Source organism: Thunnus albacares, chromosome 12 (genome assembly GCF_914725855.1).
Source record: "Thunnus albacares chromosome 12, fThuAlb1.1, whole genome shotgun sequence".
NCBI classification, from domain to species: domain Eukaryota; kingdom Metazoa; phylum Chordata; class Actinopteri; order Scombriformes; family Scombridae; genus Thunnus; species Thunnus albacares.
Genome location: NC_058117.1, coordinates 13,936,479 through 13,956,885, shown reverse-complemented (window position 1 = coordinate 13,956,885; position 20,407 = coordinate 13,936,479). Strand labels below are relative to the sequence as shown.

Below are 20,407 nucleotides of genomic sequence, written 5' to 3'. Positions count from 1 at the left end.
TGACTCTAAGTGTTTTTTTATGACTTCCCAACACTAAACCCTGACCTTGCCTATTAATATTTACTGTAACCGTGTAAGCTGTTGTGCTGTCATCACTTCTTGAATATTTTTATGCCACAGACCAAGTCCATCCCCTTTCTTGGCTTCCTGTTCTCTAAGCCTTTACTCTCCACCCACTGCTGTAGTTACCTGGTCAGGTGGGGGGCTATAAATGCCTAAAACCCTCTGCTCTGTTCTCAGAGTGACACAAGAGGGCCTACAGCTCTGTGCTGGCAGTTAAGAGGCCACATACTGTAAGCTGAGTTTCCACAGAGAGGCTTCAATACGGTTACTGCTCATCATTCATTCTTCAACTCATCAAAGAGAGAGTATTAGCAACAGGAGAGCAGCTGAGAGGCAGCCGTTAAGGGATCAGCCATGCTTGGAGGCATCCACTCAGATTTGTTGGTTGCAGTGACTCTACTCTTTTTATCCCAGACAGGGACTCAATGCAGGTGAGTCTAAACATAAATTAACTGTCACATTTAAGCTGATACGCTATTTGTAATGTGTTCAAATGGTATATTATGACCACTTCATCGAGTGAAAACTGAATGAAATGTTTCTGTGTGTTTTAAAATTTTGTTTTAAAGTCGGTCTGATATTTGATTAATTTATGGAAAACTCGTCAAGAATATCTGATCATTTTTGTTTTCCTATTTTAGGGCTGAAAATGACATGTCATTAGTTACGTTACCAGAATGGAGAAAAAACTCAGGTATGAAGTATCACCACTACTTAGACCTGTTAGTCATGCCTTTTTACTCCATAATCAATAAAAATGCTGGAATGCAAATTTGTCAAAGCAAGAACTTTAATATACAGACATCCTGCATATATATTATCTTTTTCTTTTCTTTCATAGAATATGTCACACAGTGTTTCTACGGCAGACACAACAATCTGATTTGTGACTGGACGAGCATCCTCCGAAGAACAGGTACAAAACACATTATTTACTGCACAATAGTATTGTGATGGTTGTAGATTAATTAAATGTAACTGTGAAATTAAAATCAAGCCAAGTTACAGTTCATTTCTGTTATGAGCTCACCCTTTCAGAGGGGATTTGGAACATCAGTCCACAGTTCTGTTTTAATCTACAGACAGGCTGTGACTGGGTCAGTGCCTCACTGCATATCATCAATTGATCTGAAGCAGGCTAATAATCTTTTATAGCCTGGTGTTCTCCCTGAAGCAATCAAAGTAGAGGACCTAGACTTGAGGTCAGGGTCTGAAATTAACACCCGCCAAGTGCCATATGCAGGTAGATTTTCCATTTGGTGGATAAATTTCAGAAGGCTATCAGCCACACTGGCGGGTTAATGTTTGTACCAAAATAGTCACATAATAAAATATCTGGCATGATAAAATCTCATTCCTAACCAGCATAGTTAAAAATATATTTTACCATCTACAGACCTACCAAGCCTGGACTGTACTTCAGCAACCTAGATGCATCAGATGCAAATTACTGCTGTTCACACAATGAATTACTGTGCATAATTTGTATACATACGCATAACAGTACATCATTTGCTTATATGCAGCAGTCAAACAGAAAAGTGAGAGAAGCACTGATATGAAAATTATTGATGACAATAACAGATTGTTTACAAAAACATCTGCAGATGCCAATACTGTTAGTCCATTTGTCTGTTGCCTGCCTAAACATTACTTACCAAGGAACACAATTAAACTTGGGCTGCACACTAATATACCACTACCACTACGCTGCATTTGTGGAGTTTCTATTGTTTACACCTCCACAACAATCAAACTTTAAGCCAATTTGATTTTTGAAAATATGATTTCAGCTAATTTGAAAAGATGATGACAATGTAGCTGTAAAACCCTAAACAGCCTAAACAGCCTATTTTGTGGCTATGGTGAAATAAATATTTACAGTGCCAACATACACACATACACACACACACACACACACTTAGCAGGCCACAGGCCCATTCTGCCCCTTTTACACACACACACACACACACAAAATCACACACCTCCCAGTAACTTAACGTTATTTCTGCTGCCACTCACCAAATGCAGGTAGATTTTTCCATTTGGCAAGTAAATTTCAAAGGTCACACTGGCGGATAAATGTCTGTACCAAAACAGTCATGTAATAAAATATCTGGCATGATGGCTCGGAGGAAATTATTCATGTTTGTCCTTATACAGTGTAAACACGCACCATATGTGTTTTTATGCACATCTAACTCGTTTTCACTGATTGAACAGTCAACAACAATAATACGAATATTACTGTTGTTATTCCATCATGTTGAATTCCAATATTTGATCTGTCACTCGCAACTATTCACTAAAAACAAATGCATATGTGACACAAAAAGGCAATTCATTATTTTGGCCAGTAAAAAATATGCTTGGCCAGTGGATTTTTTTCATCTACCAGTCGCCTTGGCAGGTGAGTCAAAAAGTTAAGGTTGAGGTTCAAATTTAGCACATAACAGCCATTTTGCATTTAATGATAATTGCACCACAACAGATGTACTTCTAGTTTTATTACAATAACAAACACAATGGAATGGTTTGCCATTTATGATATAATCAAAATAACGGTATAACATAAAAGCTCATTCCTAACCAGCATAGTTAAGAATATATTTAACTATTTATATTGTGTGATTTAAAAGCATTGGGGTCAGTGAATATGTACCTAAGAAACAAACTGCTACACTGGAACTATAAAAAACAAGAGTGAGTAAGCTCACTCTCTATGATGAAGATGAAAGCATACAGTGTATCCATTACATTTTTTCATTATCATTTTCACCTCCAGAGGATGTTCCAGTGAAAATTTTAGAGAGTGGTACATTGGACCAAGGCGAGGCCTGTTTAGAGTTCTGGTACTTGGCCCCAGTTGCAGCTAATGGGTCTGAACTCCGAGTTCTGCTCAAAAGCAGCGCTGGTCTGGTAGAAATCTGGACCTCACCTGCCCTGTCCAGATCTTCTTGGAGACAAGTGTTTGTGCCTCTAAATATCATCGAATCAGGGACTCAGGTAAAATGGCACATTCTGTATATAACTATTAATCTGTAATTGAACTGTTTGGGAAATTAAAATATATTACTGTGCATTTTTAAATAAGCAATCTGCTTTTATGACAGATTGTACTTGAAGCAGTCCAAGCAGAGTCAATGGAAGGGCAGGTCACATTTAACCAGATAGGTGTAAGGAGAGGCTCATGTGGTAAGTATTTCTTTTTTACTGTTAACAACAGACTAGTTTTTGGTCCCATCAGTCCATGAAATCATACTATAGTCTGTATTCAATCTTTAATGTTTAGCAATAAATGATACAACCATTACTGTCATAAAACTAGTTAGATTCCTGTCAGTAAAACTGCAAAAGAGTCTACATCACAGAACCATTCCAAAGCACAAAGGTGTAAAATATTTATTATGTTTCATAAATTCACCATTAAATTCACCTGTTTCTTATCCTTTTCAATAATGATAATTAGAAAATCTAAATATTACTTACATAATTAAAAGGAACTAAGATAACTAGGAAAATGTGGTATAATACATATTAACAGTAAACCTAACATTTCATCATCATCAGTTATTCCTAGACAGATGGTGTTGTGGTTATAAAATGTGATTGTTTATTCAATCACGTTTCCCACAGGACATCAGTGCGAATCTGACACAGAGTTATGGACAGATGAATCCACCCACTGCCTCTGCTCTGCTGGCCAACTCTCCTGCTCTCTCTCCCAGTGCCCTAAGGGCCAAATCTGTGGTCCTCAAAGAGGAAGCTCCAGGAGGATTTCCACTTCTGGGATGTGCACTATACACAGTGACACAGGCTGCAGCACTTTTGATGGAGTGCTGTTCCGCTTCATGGCCCCCTGTACCTATGCACTGGCTAAGACCTGCTCACCCACTGAGACCCTGCCCATGTTCAGTGTGGAAGTGGTCAATGAGCAGAATGGGAACTCATCTTTGCCAACTGTTCAGCAGGTCGTTGTGGAAATGGCCAACTTAAGAGTGTTCCTGCTGAAAAGGCAGACACACCGGGTTGTGGTGAGTTACTTTAAAAGTAGGATAGACATGTAGGGGGGACATGTGCTGTGACATCAGCCTATTCCATTTAAAGTTTTGGCTGACTTTTGAGAAAGTTAATTTTGGAGCCTAAAGATCAACATAAGCCTTATTTATTTACTTATTTGTTTATTCAGGATTAGAAACTACAACAATGCAGCCATACACTCATTTTGGCACTCTATCAGTTCATTTTCAGTTTATCCAACTAAGCTGTTTATCACTATGTCATCACATATTTGAGAACAATGAGAGTGTTTTTCATTTTTCATAGCTAAAGGAGACCAAGTATTTGCAAACCAAACTGTCCTCAGCAGAGAATTAACATGTTTGTATGCTGGAAGCCAATTTTGTCTTCCTTAAAAACATACAGTATTCCCATTCTCTATTACACATTGCTCTATAAGTTTCAATTCCTGTCAGCATGGCTTCAGTTTTGTGGCACCTTGTCATCATGCTGTAATGAGTGTTAAGCTTCGTAATGTACTGGATCGAGCAGTTGCCATATCTGCAGCCTCATTCTACTGATAAACTTCGTTTATCATAAAGTGCAGAGTTTAGTGGCATAATGTCCTGGAATTCCTAGATCTGCTATCAGTCTTATCAGTTCTCAAAGATATATCTGTCTTCAGAATGCCGCTTTTTATATAGACTGTCAGAGTGACTCAATACTGCTGATGATAGCCGTAAAAGAAAGTGTTAAACTAATATTATTCTTTAGGTCAATGGGATCTGGAAGAAGCTTCCACTGAGCCTCAGCAGCGGCACAGTCAACATCAAGAGCAACCCGGCTGCTGTTGAACTGGGTACCAGTTTTGGACTTTCTGTTTCATATGATAACGCTGGTGCTGTACATATTACGCTGCCATCCAATTACTCCGATAAAGTTTGTGGCTTGTGTGGCAACTTTAACAACCTTGGTGGAGATGACTTTAAAAAGTCCGATGGTACAGATGCCCATGACGCTACAGATTTGGCTGAGAGCTGGCAGACCAGGGACACCACCTCCTCCTGCGAAACCATTCTGGTACCTCACCGGTGTGACCCACTGGAAGAGGCTGAGTATGCCAGTGAGTTGTACTGTGGAGGCCTCCTCTCTAGTACCGGGCCCTTTGCTGCCTGCCTATCAGTTCTGGAAGCAGAGAGCTACTTCAGGGCCTGTGTGGCCGGCATGTGCTCTGCTCATGGTGACCCAGGGGTGCTATGTGAGACAATACAGGTCTACGCTGGTATCTGCCAGGAGGCTGGAGTCGCCATGCCCATATGGAGGAACTCCACATTCTGCCGTATGTTGCATTACTGCTTCCTGCTTTCACTTATCTGCCTCTTGTTAAAATAGGGGAAACTGTGGCAAATAATGACTATAATAATACAATGACAGTTAAGGTCATGGTCTCTCTCTCTTGCTCCATCCTCAGCCCTTCAGTGTGGTGCGAACAGCCACTTAAACTCATGTGCAGAGGGTTGCCCCGACGTGTGCTCCAGTCTGGATTTAGTTGGGTCCTGTGGAAGCTGTGAGGAAAGATGCGAGTGTGACTCTGGCTTCAAGCTCAGTGGGGGGAAGTGTGTCCCAGCAGAGGACTGTGGGTGCTGGTATAAAGGAAATAACTATGAGGTAAGGGACATGGATGAACAGGGAACAATTTCATATTCACCTATTGACTTCCACAGTGCTGTAATTTATTCACATGACTCCCTTTCACCTGCAGAAAGGAGAAACCTTTGTGGAAGGAGATTGTATGCAGCAGTGCCAGTGCATGGGTAGTAATAATGTGCAGTGCACTACAATGCAATGCGCAGATGATGAGGTCTGTAAGGTCAAGGATGGCGTCAAAGGCTGCTTCCCTTTCAAGCCTGTCACCTGCAGCGTATATGGTGATCCACACTATATCACCTTTGACGGGTTGGCTTATAACTTTCAAGGGGGATGCAGTTACACACTGACTACCACGTGTGGAGATGAAAGCTCAGTCCAGTTCAGTGTGACCGGACACAACATGCACCCTCCTCTTCAGAACTTCACCCGGTCCAAGCTGGAAGCTGTGACTCTTCAGGTTGAGGATTTGTACCTCACCCTGAATCAGAGCGGAGGGGTCTATGTAAGCAAAATCCTTGTTATTCATGTAATTCTCAAATGATTCAAAATGCAACACTTTTATAGTGTATAAATATAACTATACAGGTTGTCGTGAAAATGCATATGACACTGGACAACTTCCACTCCATGCAAAAGTATAATGACCTGCAAAAGACCCATTTATGGGATTTGTTGAATCATTGTTCCGTATTATCTACTGCAATTCGTTAATGACATTGACTAACAATTATAGTGTCAGCACACCCATGTTTATAGGGGTCAGTTATTACCCTGTAACAGATCATTGGAGACAGTCAGTTGTTTGTCATTACAAGAATACACAAACTAATAGCTGACCCTCTTGACTTTGCCCTGAACAGCTGGTTGGAAACTAATTGATTACAATAGCTATCCTAGTAGAAATCACATAAGGACAACTGCTGTGTTGTGTTTAAGATATTCAAAATAAACTCAGTTTTCTTAGATTGAACCAATAATCAATTGTTCTCTCTTTAGGTGAATAATAGCCGTGTCCAACTCCCCTATTCCACCAGTGTTAATTATGGCTCAGTATGGGTTTACGTGAGGAACAGCTATATTGTCTTGGAGACAACCTTTGGCCTCAGAATGATGATAGATGGGCAGAACAGACTGTTCCTGCAGGTGGATGAGCGCTACATGTATGAGCTGTGTGGACTCTGCGGCACCTACTCTAACCAGCAGGATGATGACTTCATAAAACCAGGCCAAAACTATACTGACCCATTTGAGTTTGGTGACAGCTGGAGGGTGCCAGACAATAACGAGTGAGTTGTTACACTATATAGGGTATCTGCACAATATTGAGTATACATCCAATGTATTTCAAGACATTTTAATGCTTCAAAAAGTGAAAAATCCAATCATTACAATAAAAGATTAGCGCATGCCGTTTTTTAGCCACAGTAGCAGTGTGAATCTAGGGATACCAATATTGGTCTAACAGTATGTTAGTCAAACACTTTTGGTCCTGACTGAAATATTGCACTAACTATTGGATGAATTCCATTAAAATTAGACAGACATTTGTGGCACCCAAGGGGAAAGCCTACTGATTTGGTGCTCACCAAAACTGTATCTGTCCAATATTTTGGTAAACTAATGATAATTCCATAAGCCTGAGCTGTATTTTGTGTTTAGTGCTAATTAGATGCACATGCTAACATGCTAAACTAAGGTGAACTTGGAAAACAGCATTGTCACTGTGGGCATGTTAGCATCTAACAATAGCATTTAGCTAATGTATCAGATTGATTATCAGCTAATAACCAGCTGAATACATAAAGCAGGTTACTCTGATAAATGATTTACACCAAGCTGACAACATGGCAACTCAAATCCTTCTCCTCCAGGTGTACTGCCTATCCAAATGACCCAAGAATCTGTCATTATGATGAGGAGAATGAGGCCTACAATGAGTGTTACACTCTACTGGGGGAAGCCTTCACGCCATGCCATGAAACCATTCACCCAACCATCTACATCAATAGTTGTGTTTATGACTACTGTGCAACAAGTGGTGACCAGTACACCCTATGTGAATCTCTGAAATCCTATGCAGCAGCATGTCAGGTTGCAGGAGTGGAGCTGCCCCACTGGCAGAATGGCACAGCCTGTGGTGAGTATTTGAGTCAGACATGATGATGACGATGTAATGATATTGGTGGTGATCAACTAATTAATAGAATTGTTAAGTGAATTTATTAGCACTTAACTTTAATAGAAGTCATTCTGTTTCATGTCCTGTATTTTTCATTCATTGATTCTCCTCTCTTTGCTCCTGCTTTACGTTGTTTTGATTTTTGGACTGGCCCGAAGCATTACCAAACTAAGCAACAGTGTAGGGCTCCGTCTGGGTGAATCTTTTTTTTTGGTTTGTTTTTTGTTTGGGTTTTTTGTCAGTGATATAAGAAAAGTTCTCAAAATTATCAAGTGGTTAAGATGTGGATTGGGGTGGTCCAAAATATCACCTAGGGTGCCAAAAAGGCTAAGGAGTTGAACTCATTTCCTTTTTTGTTTGTTTGTTTGTTTGTTTGTTTGGGCTTTTGTTTTGTTTTTGTTCCTACTGCAGCTGAACCCCCAACCACTGCAACTCCTCCAACAACTTCAACTCCTACCTCTCCAACATCAGATCAGACTTGTAAGAGCATTCAGGGTTGCGAAGGTTTCTCTCAAAAAGTAATCACTAGGAAACTATTTGTTACTGGTTTGGATACTCAGTGGCATGATACAATTATTAATCTCAAATACATATGTATGTATACACACACACACATATATATATAAATATATAAATATATATATATATATATATATATATATATACACATGTTTACATACATACAGTACATAATATATTGACTTTGCGTGTAGATTTTCAGGGGATCATTGTACAGATGTATTATTTTTGAAAACTGATCATCTACAGATTAGAGTTATATGTTTGTAGATCATTTTAAAATCAAATTGTATTTTCAAACTGTGATGTTATAATTAATGTAATTAGTTCATAATACTTATCATTTCTATTGTCTTTATTTGCTTTTCCATAGTCTGTCCCATTAACTGCAACTTTGAAAACAATCTGTGTGGGTGGGAGCAACTCGTACAGGACAGTTTTGATTGGACAAGACATTCAGGTCCCACTCCGTCAGGCCTAAGTGGGCCGAACCAAGACCACACCACTGGGGGTAAAAACCCAACATCAGGCCACACTATCACATGTGTTGTAATTGCTGCAATTGTTTCATCAATTTTTCATGATTCATGCTGATTCTTCAATTCTGTACAACTGTTCCTCTAGCGGGCTTCTACATATACACTGAGGGAAACAGTGTAACCCATGGAGACTCAGCCCGTCTGTTGAGCTCACAGTGCCATTATAGTGGCCCACTCTGCCTGCGCTTCTGGTACCATATGTATGGTTCAGCCACAGCCATGGCCCTCAACATCTACCTGCTCAAAGACAATAAAGCTACCAAGCTTTGGTCCATGATGAATGACCAAGGACCAGAATGGCATCCAGGCAATATAGATATCAGAGACTCTGGTCCTTTCCAAGTAAGTCTGACACAATATATCAGACAACACATGGATCTAAAAGATGCTGGTTAAATTCTGCACACTGTCAAAGACTTCCAATCTTATTCTGTATATTTTCAAATTGCCCCTTTCAGATCATAGTAGAGGGAATTCGAGGCTCTAATGCTCTATCAGATGTGGCCATGGATGACATGTCCATCCACTTTGGCTCATGCTCAGGTGATGCTGAACTCTTACAAACAGGACAAAAAAAACATTATACATTAACTTTTTTTGTCATTGTGACATTTCTAATGGTGTTCAAATTATGACAACCCCAGATATCTCAGAGTGTAAACAAAGTTATCTATCACTTCCCTTTAGGTAGCTTCCCTGGGATGATTAGTGGAACTAAAATTCCTCTCACAACTGCAGTCCTCCCCTCACTAACAGGTAAGTGCACAGGAGGCTATATTTTATGGACCAGTTGTTTCCGCGTCGGAAAAGCTGAAGTGTGGTTACAAATTAACATTTATGTTTACAATTACCTGTCAGAATTGCAGATTCAGTGTTTATTGGGCTAGTTACAGATTGTCTAAATTTTTAGGAAGTTGCACAAGAGCTGCAATACATGTTAATTTTTTGCAATGTTTCCCTTATAGTCTGCAATCTCGACTGTAACTTCGATAGCAACCTTTGCAGCTGGGATCAGATGATCACAGATGCTTTTGACTGGACGTGGCAGAGTGGTTCTACACCCACCCTGATGACTGGACCCTCTGCTGACCACACTGGTGGTAATACAATCTTTGTCTATGTAATATTATTAAAGGTAACAAGTAATACATAGACAATATTTTGAAGTAAGAAAAAATCTTTCTCACTTTGGAAAGCATATCTGACAGATTTGATCTTTTCATTCCATTTGTCTAGATGGTCACTATCTTTACATTGAGGCCAGCAGTGTTACACATGGTGACACGGCTCGTCTAATGAGCTCAGAGTGCTCAGTCTCTGGTCCTCAGTGTCTGCAGTTCTGGTACCATATGCACGGCTCAGCCGATACAATGGGCCTCCATGTCTATTTGCTTCAGGACAGAAAGGCTGATGCTGTTTGGAGGAAGACGAATACTCAAGGAAATATGTGGCACCTGGCTCAGGTGGACTTGACAACAACTGGATCTTTCCAGGTTAGTCAACTTCCACTAGGCATTCAGATTATTTAAATATGGTCAACCAATGATGTTGTAATGGTAGAATATTAACATGAAGAGACTTCTTACTAATAATATCAAATCAATTGTTTTTCCTCAGATCATCATTGAAGGGCGCAGAGGCTCCAACGAAGAGTCCGATGTGGCCATAGATGATGTAAAGGTTTATCATGGCCGTTGCTCAGGTAAGAAATATGTGCACAGAATAAGTGTCACTAAACCTTTCAAATGTGTTGCTTACTTTTATGTCTGAGTGGCTTAGTAATGTTTTATAATTGATTATAATAAATCACTGCCACTATGACTAGCAATTAACAATATTTCTTGGACTTTGTTTAGATATCGGTGATACTGGTGTAATTCCTCCTAAACCTGATGGAAACACTACAGCTCCTCCAAGTGTCCCTGTCACAACCACTACAGCTCCAGAGCCTCCTGTTGTCAATACTACTGCTCAGTTCCCTGTAGCAACTGTAACCATACCTCCAGAAGCGACAACCAACTTCATTGATGAGGACAATATTAGTGAAGTTCCAGATAACATACCACCACCACACCCTGGTACAGTGAGAAGTCTACAGCTGCACTTAGATAATTTATTTTTTCCATGTCCAGTTTTTGGGATTTCAAGAATAACTGTCTGTGATCTAATTATCTTTCTGACTTCTGTTTCCAGTATGCAAGCTTCACTGTAATTTTGAACAAGATCTTTGTCAGTGGAGTCAATTGCTCACTGATGTTTTTGACTGGACAAGACATCGTGGCTCAACTCCTACTATGATGACCGGGCCTTCTTCAGATCACACCACAGGAGGTAATTAACCTTCTGACACACGCCAAGTAAAGTTGGTTGTATACCGTGTTGTTATGGTGTAAAACTGTAAGGTGGATTTTACTGCACCTTCTTTGCCAGTTTGACGTCAACCGCAGTCAACTAGTGAAAACCCCATTGTTGAAGCAGTTCTTCCTTGTCGGACCAGAATAGTAGACCAATTATTGCTGTTTGACTAAGAGTTCCTGATACTGTGATTCCTATACTGCATGTTGTCAAGATAAGCTATTTTTCCTTTAGCCTTCTGAGGAAGTGCCAGTAGAGCTGCTTCCAATGAGTTGAGTCATTTTTTGCCCTTGAGTGTTTAAAGGACATTTGTATTATTAACATACTGCAGCCTTTACCATCACTGACTACAATGCAACCTATTTCATCTGTAATAGGACAAGCCTTGAATGTAGAACTAAATGAAAAATTATAACATTATCAAAGAAAACTTTATAATAGGCTGTGCTAACTGGTCTAACCCTTATGTCCTTATCCAGATGGCTACTATCTTTACATCGAAGCCAACACTGTGACACATGGAGACACAGCTCGTCTCATCAGCTCTGAGTGTTTGGATTCTGGTCCTCAGTGTCTGCAGTTCTGGTACCATATGTACGGCTCAGCTGATACAATGGGCCTCCATGTATACTTGCTCCAAGACAGAAAGGCTGATGCTGTTTGGTGGAAGAGGAATGATCAAGGAAATATGTGGCACCTGGCTCAAGTGGACTTGACAACAACTGGCTCTTTTCAGGTGAGATGTCTATTAAGGATACATCACCTAACCTGTCTCATGTAAGAAACTTGCATGACAAAGCTGCAACAATCTATTTTTACATCTCTCATAGAATGGGTGCGACAAAAAAATAAGTTGTGACATATTGCACAACCATGGCTTTGTTCGAACTTTGTTTTTGTTTTTGAACATCCTTATTGAAAGGTCGATCTAACTGACACCTGACTCTGTAGTAGGCAGGTGTTCAGTAGGAACTAACAAAACCACATGCTATAACAGGTATATTAGGCATAATGGTTAACTGTACACTTAATTTTAGATCATTTTTGAGGGGCGAAGAGGTTCCAATTATCAGTCTGATGTGGCCATAGATGATGTATCACTTCATCAGGGGCACTGTGCAGGTAATCCTATCTTTCTGCTGACATTGTATTTGGTCCATACCCAGTGTAACTGAAAATTGATGTGACTGATCTGACTGTGTTGCAGACCTTGTTCAACGAACAACCCTTGCTCCCATAACCTCTAATCCAGTTACAACAGAGGGTCCTGATACTCCTGCATCCAACAGTTCAAATTCTACACAACCACTGACATCAACTACATCAGAGCCACAGCCACCATCAACAACTACATTTACAACAACAACTGCCACAACAGCAGCTACAACTGCCTGTGATACACAAACCCCGACAAGACCTGATGTCCCAACAGCAGCAAGCACACAGCAACCAATAACATCAAGACCACTAACTACAGCTACTACTGGACCCCAAACCACAGCTGAACCACCCCCACAAACAACAGTTAGACCACCAACCACAGTTAGACCACAACCTCCAACTGAAACTGAACCATCCCCACAAACAACAGTTAGACCACAACCTCCAACTGAAACTGAACCACAGCCACAAACAACAGTTAGACCACAACCACCAACCACAGTTAGACCACAGCCTCCAACTGAAACTCAACCACAGCCACAAACAACAGTTAGACCACAGCCTCCAACTGAAACTGAACCATCCCCACAAACAACAGTTAGACCACAACCTCCTACTGAAACTGAACCACTGCCACAAACAACAATTAGACCACAACCTCCTACTGAAACTGAACCACAGCCACAAACAACAATTAGACCACAACCTCCAACTGAAACTGAACCACAACCACCAACCACAGTTAGACCACAGCCTCCGACTGAAACTCAACCACTGCCACAAACAACAGTTAGACCACAACCTCCTACTGAAACTGAACCATCCCCACAAACAACAGTTAGACCACAACCTCCAACTGAAACTGAACCATCCCCACAAACAACAGTTAGACCACAACCTCCAACTGAGACTGAACCACAGCCACAAACAACAGTTAGACCACAACCTCCAATTGAAACTGAACCACAGCCACAAACAACAGTTAGACCACAACCTCCAACTGAAATTCAACCACAGCCACAAACAACAATTAGACCACAACCTTCAACTGAAACTCAACCACTGCCACAAACAACAGTTAGACCACAACCTCCTACTGAAACTGAACCATCCCCACAAACAACAGTTAGACCACAACCTCCAACTGAAACTCAACCACTGCCACAAACAACAGTTAGACCACAACCTACGACTGAAACTGAACCACAGCCACAAACAACAGTTAGACCACAACCTCCAACTGAAACTCAGCCACAGCCACAAACAACAGTTAAACCACAACCTCCAACTGAAACTGAACCACTGCCACAAACAACAGTTAAACCACAACCTACAACTGAAACTCAGCCACAGCCACAAACAACAGTTAGACCACAAACAACAACCACAGTTAGACCACAGCCTCCAACTGAAACTCAACCACAGCCACAAACAACAGCTAGACCACAACCCCCGACTGAAACTCAACCACAGCCACAAACAACAGTTAGACCACAACCTCCAACTGAAACTGAACCACAGCCACAAACAACAGTTAGACCACAACCACCAACTGCAACTCAGCCACAGCCACAAACAACAGTTAGACCACAACCACCAACCACAGTTAGACCACAGCCTCCAACTGAAACTCAACCACTGCCACAAACTACAGTTAGACCACAACCTCCAACTGAAATTCAACCACAGCCACAAACCACAGTTAGACCACAACCTCCAACTGAAACTGAACCATCTCCACAAACAACAGTTAGACCACAACCTCCAACTGAAACTGAACCATCCCCACAAACAACAGTTAGACCACAACCTCCAACTGAAACTCAACCACTGCCACAAACAACAGTTGGACCACAACCTCCAACTGAAACTGAACCACCCCCACAAACAACAGTTAGACCACAACCTCCAACTGAAACTGAACCACTGCCACAAACAACAGTTAGACCACAACCTCCAACTGAAACTCAACCACTGCCACAAACAACAGTTAGACCACAACCTCCAACTGAAACTGAACCACCCCCACAAACAACAGTTAGACCACAACCACCAACTGAAACTCAGCCACAGCCACAAACAACAGTTAGACCACAACCACCAACCACAGTTAGACCACAGCCTCCAACTGAAACTGAACCATCCCCACAAACAACAGTTAGACCACAACCTCCAACTGAAACTGAACCATCCCCACAAACAACAGTTAGACCACAACCACCAACCACAGTTAGACCACAGCCTCCTACTGAAACTCAACCACAGCCACAAACAACAGCTAGACCACAACCCCCAACTGAGACTCAGCCACAACCACAAACAACAGCTAGACCTCAACCTACAACAACTATTAAACCACATCCACCAACATACAGACCTCACCCTACAACTACAGCTAGACCACAGCCACCAACTACAGCTGTACCAAGTAAGTTTACATTTCCCTATTTCAAAATGGATTAATTTTCCCATAATTAAGGCTGTGCAAAAAAACAATAATAATAATGATCATATAATTTTCTTCAATAGATAAAAATGTTCGATAAATGTTCAATATAATTAAACTGAGAGGCTGGGTCGGCTCACACTGGTTACTGGGGGATATCTAACTACAACAGCTATTGATTGGGTTCCCATGGTGCAGGGCTATGCTTCTAATTTACTGAGCCTCACCTCCATCACTACAAATAAACTGCATTTATTACATGTACCATTATCACTAAAGGAGGCAGAGGAATAGCTAAATATAAGACGCACCAAGCAGGAGAGTGAGAGGGAGAGAGAGAGAGATGCCGTCGCCAGCTGCTTAGCTAAAGTAACTAGCAGATCTGAATAGTGTGTAAACAACTGTGGGATTAGCGAGAAAGTTGCTAAAAGGAGGGGAGAGCTATGAGTGCTTGAGCAGAACTAGTGTAAGTTTAAATGTACAGCAGGTAATTAGCTACAGTAATGACGAATATAGCAAAATTAACTGTGTTGAGAGCAGCAAAAACACTAGCTGCTGGCATTTCTTCCGTTTCAGTAACAAAGAAATGCCAGCAGCTGGAAATGAGATAATATGCTTACCACAACACATCAGCACTTCAGGTCACAAATTCATCTGGGCAGAGGTGATTTCTGTAGGTTATGTATTGTAATTGTTTTCATTTGTATAATTTAGTTGGAATTTAAATGTTTACGTTATCGTGTGTTACTGGACATGTGACTAACTTTGCAGCCTGAGCCATCTTACATGTGTGCTGTATCACACTGCAGCACTTAATTTTTTTAGTAAGATATTTATTTTGTTGAGGGGAAAAGGACTGAAAAAGGATTTTACTTAATTTTACTCATGCATAATTTGATGTTGAAAAAAGATTTTATCATTATAATTGTTTTGAATGTTCTACCTCAGATTTGTGAAATGTGCTGCTGTTTGGCAAGTGTTTGTCATGTTCTGACCAACAATAGTTTAAAACCACAATTAACCATTTGGTTTCCTCAACTTTCACTCCGAGGTAAAAATCAGCCTTTAAAATTGAAATAAACAATGATTTGACATTTATGTTGATAATTATCGTTATCGACTGATAAGACATTTTTTATTGTGATAACATTTTTGGCCGTATCACCCAGTCCTAATCATAATGTATATTTAACATCTAACAAGCTTACTAGACGCCAGTGGCATTAGAGTGAACAATGTATGAACAATAGCTAATAAATCTACATAAAGTATTGGAATAGATTTTACACACCTTTTTATTTGTCATTGCATGTTCATCTGTAAATATGCATTTACTCTGTATCTCTCTGTCTCTCCAGCGCCCTCTTGCCCAGAGAACAGTCATTACACCACATGTATCCCTGCCTGCAGTCCAACCTGTACACATCTGCATGGCCCTCCACACTGCAGTGACAATGAGGCTTGTGTGCCAGGATGTGCATGTGATGATGGCTATGTGCTGAAAGAGAGGGCTTGTGTGCCTATCCAACAGTGTGGATGTGTGGACAGAGATGGCCGCAAATATCATGTAAGTGACGGTTCAGAATGACTCTTCATCAATAGCATAAGTCATATACAGCCTTGATTTCCAAACATTTAGGACTACTTTCTGAAAGCTCAAGGATTATTGCCCAAAAGTGGTACATGTGGACATGGAGGTCCAAGCAGTATGATGACTCTCTCTTTTTTTAGTTCAATGAAGAGTGGTACACCAACCACTGCACTCAGAAATGTGAATGTGAGAAACACAATGGCATGGGGAGGATTGACTGTGATGACGAGGAAGAGTGTCATGGAAATGCTGTCTGCCTTCAAAACGAGGAAGGCCATTATTACTGCCAGTCTACAGGTGCTTTAAATCACTACATTTAACTCTGTGATGTGTCTTAACTATGTTACATTTTATTCACCAATCTCTGAAATGTTCCACTCTTGTTGCTCTACAGGCTTTGATGAGTGTACTATCAAAGGAGACCCTGAGTACAGAACCTTTGATAACATGAAGCATGATTTTGATGGTGAGCACTCATATGTGCTGGTGCGGACCAACAACTTGCCAAATAACTTTCCAGATGTCTACGTACAGGGCATCAATACACAGATCGTAGATGATGAAGATGATGACGACAGCAGTGAAGAAGACAACAGTCGCAGTGTCAGGGATGATGATGACGATGATGATGACGATGATGACGATGATCATGATCATGATGATGACGATGATGACAAAGATGATGATGATGACGACGAAGAGCATGAGGAGCACCACAGATTACAAGAGCTTTTGATCAGAGTGTACAATCATACTGTGGAGTTCAAAAAGAATCGGAGGCTGGTCGTAAGTATCAAGGGCATTTTTAAAAACTCAATTTCCTAAGGAGCATTTTTAGCATGCAAAATACTGTATTTTGTTCATGGGATATCATCATATTTCCGCCCACCCACAAAGATTTGTGAGAGCACTTATGCGCAACATTTCTGTGAAGTGTCAAAAGTGAGGCATATCATGTGCTATATGTTAAATTATGCTCTTTCATGTTATTTCCCTATTGGCACTTAACACATGTTTGTGTGTTTGAGTAGAAATGAAATAGAGAGAAAGGGAGATAGAAAGGGAGTATGTAAAAACTGCAATATTATATATATTTTATATTTATCCAAGAGCCAGACTTTATTATGTAATTATCATCTGAAAAGCAGTCTGAACTATGTAATTCTAAGGCCTGCATACAGTATATTGTAACTGGTATACAAAGAACAATTGTATTCAAGCTTGAGCATATTTAAGCAGCAACCCTAAATTTCTTTTAAATTGATAGAGCTTACATTTTTTCCAGGAGCCCAAATCTAAAATGCTCTGCATAAAAAACACCTATCATAGGTCAGTTACTTTTAGGAAAGTGAAAATACAAAATATTTTCAACATTAACACTAGAAAGTCATCTTTCAACAATACCTGAGAATTTTAAATATAGTTCAACAAGAGGCGACAGCCACACTAATGGCTCTCTAGGGTTGAACTTACGCCTAGCAGAGCTTTGAGCTAAATGCTAACATCCCCTGGTCTTAAGAGAAGTGTTTATTTATTTATTTATTTTTGTTTACTTAGTTAATTTATGTGAAAAGTTACCCTTCATAGTGTTCTTTAGTGTTTCTGATATTCTAAATTGTAGTTGATTTAATAAAACCCAGAAATGTTTTCCGTTTTTTCTTGTTCACCTCCCCACCCTTATTGTTCACTATCATAGTTTAGCTTGTTAGCATCCTAACATTTGCTAATTAGCACTAAACACAGATCAATCATACATCCTCCCCTTCTGTCTCCCTTCAGCTGGACGGAAGGAGAACTAAAACTCCTGTTTCACCAACTGCCGGCCTAAAGATCCGAAAGCGTTCCTCTCGCATCTACCTAAAGACCGACTTTGGCTTCTCAGTGGAGTTTGATGGACACAGTAGAGCAGGTAACTAATCTTCACCTCATTAAAGTTTTATTCCTTTAGATTTCAGATGTTCTGTTATTAGCAATAACTTAATACAGCTCTGACACAGTATGTCAGAGTGAACATTAAAATGTGAGGCTTTTATCAATGAGATAAAATTGCACTGAATTGTGCTTACATACTGTAGACAATCTGAATCCAGCACAGGAATGTCAGACTCCACCACTACCAATAAAAACTACTATATAGAGACAAAAAAAAGATGTATCAAAATGGGTTTTTGTTTCATTGGTTTGTTAGGGATTATATAGATGTTTTCAAGCATTCATAGATATCAGGAGCCCCAGAACACATGGGATTCATACAAATCCTTAATTCACACTTTGTCATTCAACTGTCCATGAATGAGTCATTTTCACTGGGAGAGAAATGAAAAAGTGACTGAAGTGACATTGTACCGCATTGTTGATGTTGTTCCTGCAGAAATCATTCTCCCACGCATATATAGAAGAAAGGTGGGGGGTCTGTGCGGGAACTTTGATGGTAGACAGAGGAACGACTGGATGAAGCCGGATGGTACCATGGCCAGGACTGTTCAAGAGTTCGGAGAGAGCTGGAGAGTGTGAATATCAGATGGATGCAAAGATGAGACATGGCACTTAATACCCTGTGGAGATTTGGACCACAAGTAGATACATAACTTTGACTGTTTACAAGAAAACTCAACAATATCTGCCACTTTCAAATTTAGCAAAATTAATGTTGATAATTTTGTTTGTTTTTTTTGTTGTTTTTTTTCCTTAAACATCACACCCTTTCCCAAATCTGAGCTGTCAAATGGCATAATATGGCTAGTGGCAATGAGCAGTTTCCTTTACCTCCAGCTTTTCAGGACAATGAATACAGGATAATCACAACTTATTACTGTTATACACAAAGTATATCATAGTAAAAAAGTAAGGCTTCCCTACTGCACTATATTATTCTGGGATTTTGCACTGTTTCAAGATGTTAAGTGGAGCAGAGCAGGTGGACCCAAACGCAGGAGACTGCAGGGAACAGGAACTTGAAGAATAAATCTTTATTCGAGACACAGGAACAGGATACAGAGGTGCGAGCAGGCAAAACAGAACAGAACAAATGATCCAACAAGACTGAACTGAAACATGGGAATAAAATACTAAGTGAACTAATGAGGAGATGAGGTGCAGGTGGGGAGATGGGCGGAGAAGCTCAGGTGAGGGGAATGAGGTGAAGAAACAGGAGGACAGGAAAGGAGCTGAATGGCTAGGGAAAACACTGGGAACCGAGCAGGGCTAACGAGGCTGATGCAGGGTGGGTGTGTAGAGAGGCAAAGGAGGGAGAGTCAATACAAGAACAGAAAAGGAAAAACAGAAAACCCAAAAACCCAGAAAACACAACCCTCTTAATAATAAACCAACATACACAAAACTGTCTAAGAATATACATTAAGATAAACTTAAGCACACTATGTAACCTCTCTGTATCTGTAGCAAACCAAAAACCCAGAAAACACAATCCTGTGTCAGTGAGACTGCGTACCTGCTGTATGAGTTCAGACCAGAGTGAAAACAAAGACAGACTAACTAATATAAGCAACTTAAATAATTGTCATGCCACATAGACTCCTTTAAAAGTCCAACTCAAACAAGCCTTCTCCCACACAGTCCAGTCTAAACAAACAGGGGAAAAAGTCTGAGGGCCTCTGGAGGACTGGTGGAGAATTGCAGCTAGGGACACACAGCTAGATTGTGACACAAGAATCTTACATCCACGATGCTTTTGAAAACTTACTAGTCTAAAATGTTACTTATCTCAATGAAATCTTTTATCACGAAATCTTTGTAATCTGTGAAAATATATCAGACTTTACTGTTGCCATTGTGATGCATACTATTTATTCAAAGGTGTTGTTCTTACAACTGTGCATGACTCTATCTTATACAGTAATGGCCTCATTGTAAAAAAAACATACACTGTGTTTAATAATGAGAAA

The 20,407-nt window shown here is 40.3% G+C and overlaps 1 protein-coding gene across 1 annotated transcript; it reads left to right on the top strand.

The window, feature by feature from the left end:
• Positions 1–226: 226 nt before the first annotated feature.
• LOC122993386 (zonadhesin-like) lies at positions 227–20,383 on the top strand. Its single transcript, XM_044367517.1, has 29 exons — positions 227–494; positions 705–757; positions 905–979; positions 2,849–3,069; positions 3,177–3,258; positions 3,700–4,097; positions 4,837–5,401; positions 5,534–5,730; positions 5,825–6,214; positions 6,709–6,998; positions 7,584–7,849; positions 8,303–8,371; positions 8,784–8,921; positions 9,035–9,291; positions 9,408–9,492; positions 9,637–9,705; positions 9,915–10,049; positions 10,186–10,442; positions 10,567–10,651; positions 10,806–11,027; positions 11,143–11,280; positions 11,784–12,040; positions 12,342–12,426; positions 12,512–14,893; positions 16,270–16,478; positions 16,643–16,799; positions 16,897–17,288; positions 18,282–18,411; positions 18,874–20,383. The coding sequence occupies exons 1-29, from the start codon at positions 418–420 to the stop codon at positions 19,014–19,016; spliced, it is 7,824 nt and encodes a 2,607-aa protein (XP_044223452.1). The 5' UTR covers positions 227–417; the 3' UTR covers positions 19,017–20,383.
• The last annotated feature ends 24 nt before the right edge of the window (positions 20,384–20,407 follow it).